The sequence below is a fragment of the Charadrius vociferus genome, unplaced genomic scaffold, assembly GCF_000708025.1.
Source record: "Charadrius vociferus isolate BGI_N301 unplaced genomic scaffold, ASM70802v2 scaffold3916, whole genome shotgun sequence".
Taxonomy (NCBI): Eukaryota; Metazoa; Chordata; class Aves; order Charadriiformes; family Charadriidae; genus Charadrius; species Charadrius vociferus.
This window is the reverse complement of record NW_009649021.1, coordinates 6,218-8,327: the sequence shown is the minus strand read 5'-3', so window position 1 is coordinate 8,327 and position 2,110 is coordinate 6,218. Positions and strand designations below refer to the sequence as shown.

General features: G+C 66.2%; 1 protein-coding gene across 1 annotated transcript in view; it reads right to left on the bottom strand.

Annotated features, from left to right (window-relative positions):
• The window catches only part of CRTC2 (CREB regulated transcription coactivator 2), a gene marked incomplete at both ends in the record, with an annotated part of 5,892 nt that overhangs the window by 890 nt on the left and 2,892 nt on the right, over positions 1–2,110 (bottom strand). Inside the window, 5 exons of the mRNA XM_009887759.1 lie at positions 88–332; positions 498–547; positions 736–800; positions 982–1,011; positions 1,269–1,372. Of these exons, the coding sequence (XP_009886061.1) occupies positions 88–332; positions 498–547; positions 736–800; positions 982–1,011; positions 1,269–1,372 (494 nt within the window). The remainder of the gene's footprint in view (positions 1–87; positions 333–497; positions 548–735; positions 801–981; positions 1,012–1,268; positions 1,373–2,110) is intronic.

Sequence of the window (2,110 nt, the reverse complement as noted above, 5' to 3'; positions counted from 1 at the left end):
CCGTGCATCGCGGTGGCTGGTCCAGCCACCCCGGGATGTCGGCTATGGCGTGTCCCTGCCTGGTGGCAGGACGGGGCCAGTCCTCACCTGGCGAGTCGTAGCCCGTCCCCAGTCCCATGCTGCCGCTGATGCCCAGGTGCGTCATGGTGTTGGCCAGGTTGCTGGTGCTATTGCCCCCGCTCAAACTGGGGTAGGTGGTCTCATCCGGGTCGAGAGGAGTGGGCAGAGGGGAGGGGAAGTGCAGGTTGGTGAGGTCGGGGAGGGAACCCCCCGTGTTGAGGGCCGAGGGGATGAGGGGGACGTTGGCAGGTTGATCCGGGGATGGAAATATGCTGGGGGAAAAAGAGACACACGCTCAGCGTGGGTACCCCGCCGCCTCCTCCAGCATCCCCCTCCCCAGCAGCACGGCCCCCCCACCCCAGCTCCAGCCCCTTTTCCGCAGTCACCCGTGGCCTCAGGCTGCTCGGCCACATCCCCCAGCCCAGCCCAGGACTTACTGGATCCCAGGGACTTCGCAGGAGCGTGGACGGGCCGAGGACGAGGAGAGCTGCGAAATCAAAGAGGAGGAGGATTGACGCGAGGCCGGGATGCTGAACCTGCATTCCGCGTTCCCCCAAACCCTGGGCCAGCCGCGGTTTGAGGGCAGGAGGGAGGCAGAGCCACCCCGGTGTCACAACACCCCGCGGGTAGGGGGACGCAGGGGTGACTTTCTCGGGCTCCTTCCTCCGCACCCACCTTCTTGGTGTCCCAGGGCTTCAGCGAATGCTTGTTGTCGTCGAAGGTCTCTTCGATGGGAGGCACTTGGAAAAGAAACACTGGCGAGGGGGAAGGAGAGGGTCAGCGCGGGGAGAGCGGCACAGCCCACCCTCACCTACCAACCAGTCACGAGTGGGGCATTACACACCCACCCGTCACAGAGGGGTCCCGGGGCAACGGCCCCCCCATATCCCACCCGCTGGCCCGACAAGGGCAGGCACTCACCTTTACTGTCTGCGTCCCCGTCCAGAAAACCTGCAAGAGAGCAGGCGACCGTTAGCGGCAGTACTCGGGGACACGGGGGACATCGTCCAGCACCGCGGAGCGAAGGCAGGAAGGTGGGGGGGTTGCTGCGTGACCCCACTGCGGAAGGACGGGGCTCCAGATGGTCCCCCCACAGCATCCTCGAGGGGTGGAAGGGGCACGGGGGTCCCGAGGCAGCCGGGTGGAGGTGGGGAGCAGGGGGGGATCCCGCTGAGGAAAGCGGGGTGTCAAGGGGAGGGGACACTCACCGCTCCGGCGGCTGGGCGGTGGGGCGCCCTGCGAGGGGCCCAGGTAGGCGTCCTGGGGGTTGGGGTTCATCACGCTCGTGTGAAGCGCCGAGTCGGAATTTGTTCTAATTGGAAAAGGAAAGGTGATGGTCACAGGGGCTCAGGTTTGACCTTTGCCTCCCCTGTTTAGCTGTGACAGCCCCCCGCCGAGTCAGTCCCCACCGGGACAATGGGCGAGAGCGGGGCCAGGGCAGCAGGGAAAGAAGGGGACAGGCAGGGGGAGGAAGGGAAGGGGAGCACGGGGGGTTTCGCTGGAGGAAAAACCGTCTCCTTTAAAGCCCTCCATGTCCAACACCACCGTACCCAGGATGAGCCCTGGAGGCAGACACCAAGGGGCTCTGTGGGGACACTGTCCCCATCTGCCAGCCCTGCCCTCCCCTCCCCACACGATGCTCTAGTGTGGTCCCTCGCCCGGCGCTTCCAGACACGCTGGGGCTTGTTCCAGCTCCATCTCCTCCAAGGGACGGCTCCGCCACCACAGCGAAGGCCCCTGGAGCCTTCGCCACCCCTGGCATGGGGGAAGACAGGCTCCCCCGAGAACCCTTTGTTTCCCCGGGGGCCCTGGAGGGGCTGGGGGCAGAGGACCCAGGGATATTACACCCATTGTGTTCCCAATTAGTTGGTCTGAAGCAGAAGAGCGCGGGGAGGGGCTGGGAAAAGGCTGCTCGAGCTAATGACGAGTCCTGGGACCGCACAAGGGGGATATTGTTCAGCTGCGGCGCAGCTGGGAGGCAGGAAGCTCCCCCCGCCGCCCATGGGACGCAGCCCCCTCCGGCGCGGGGCCCAACCGGGGCGCGATGGGC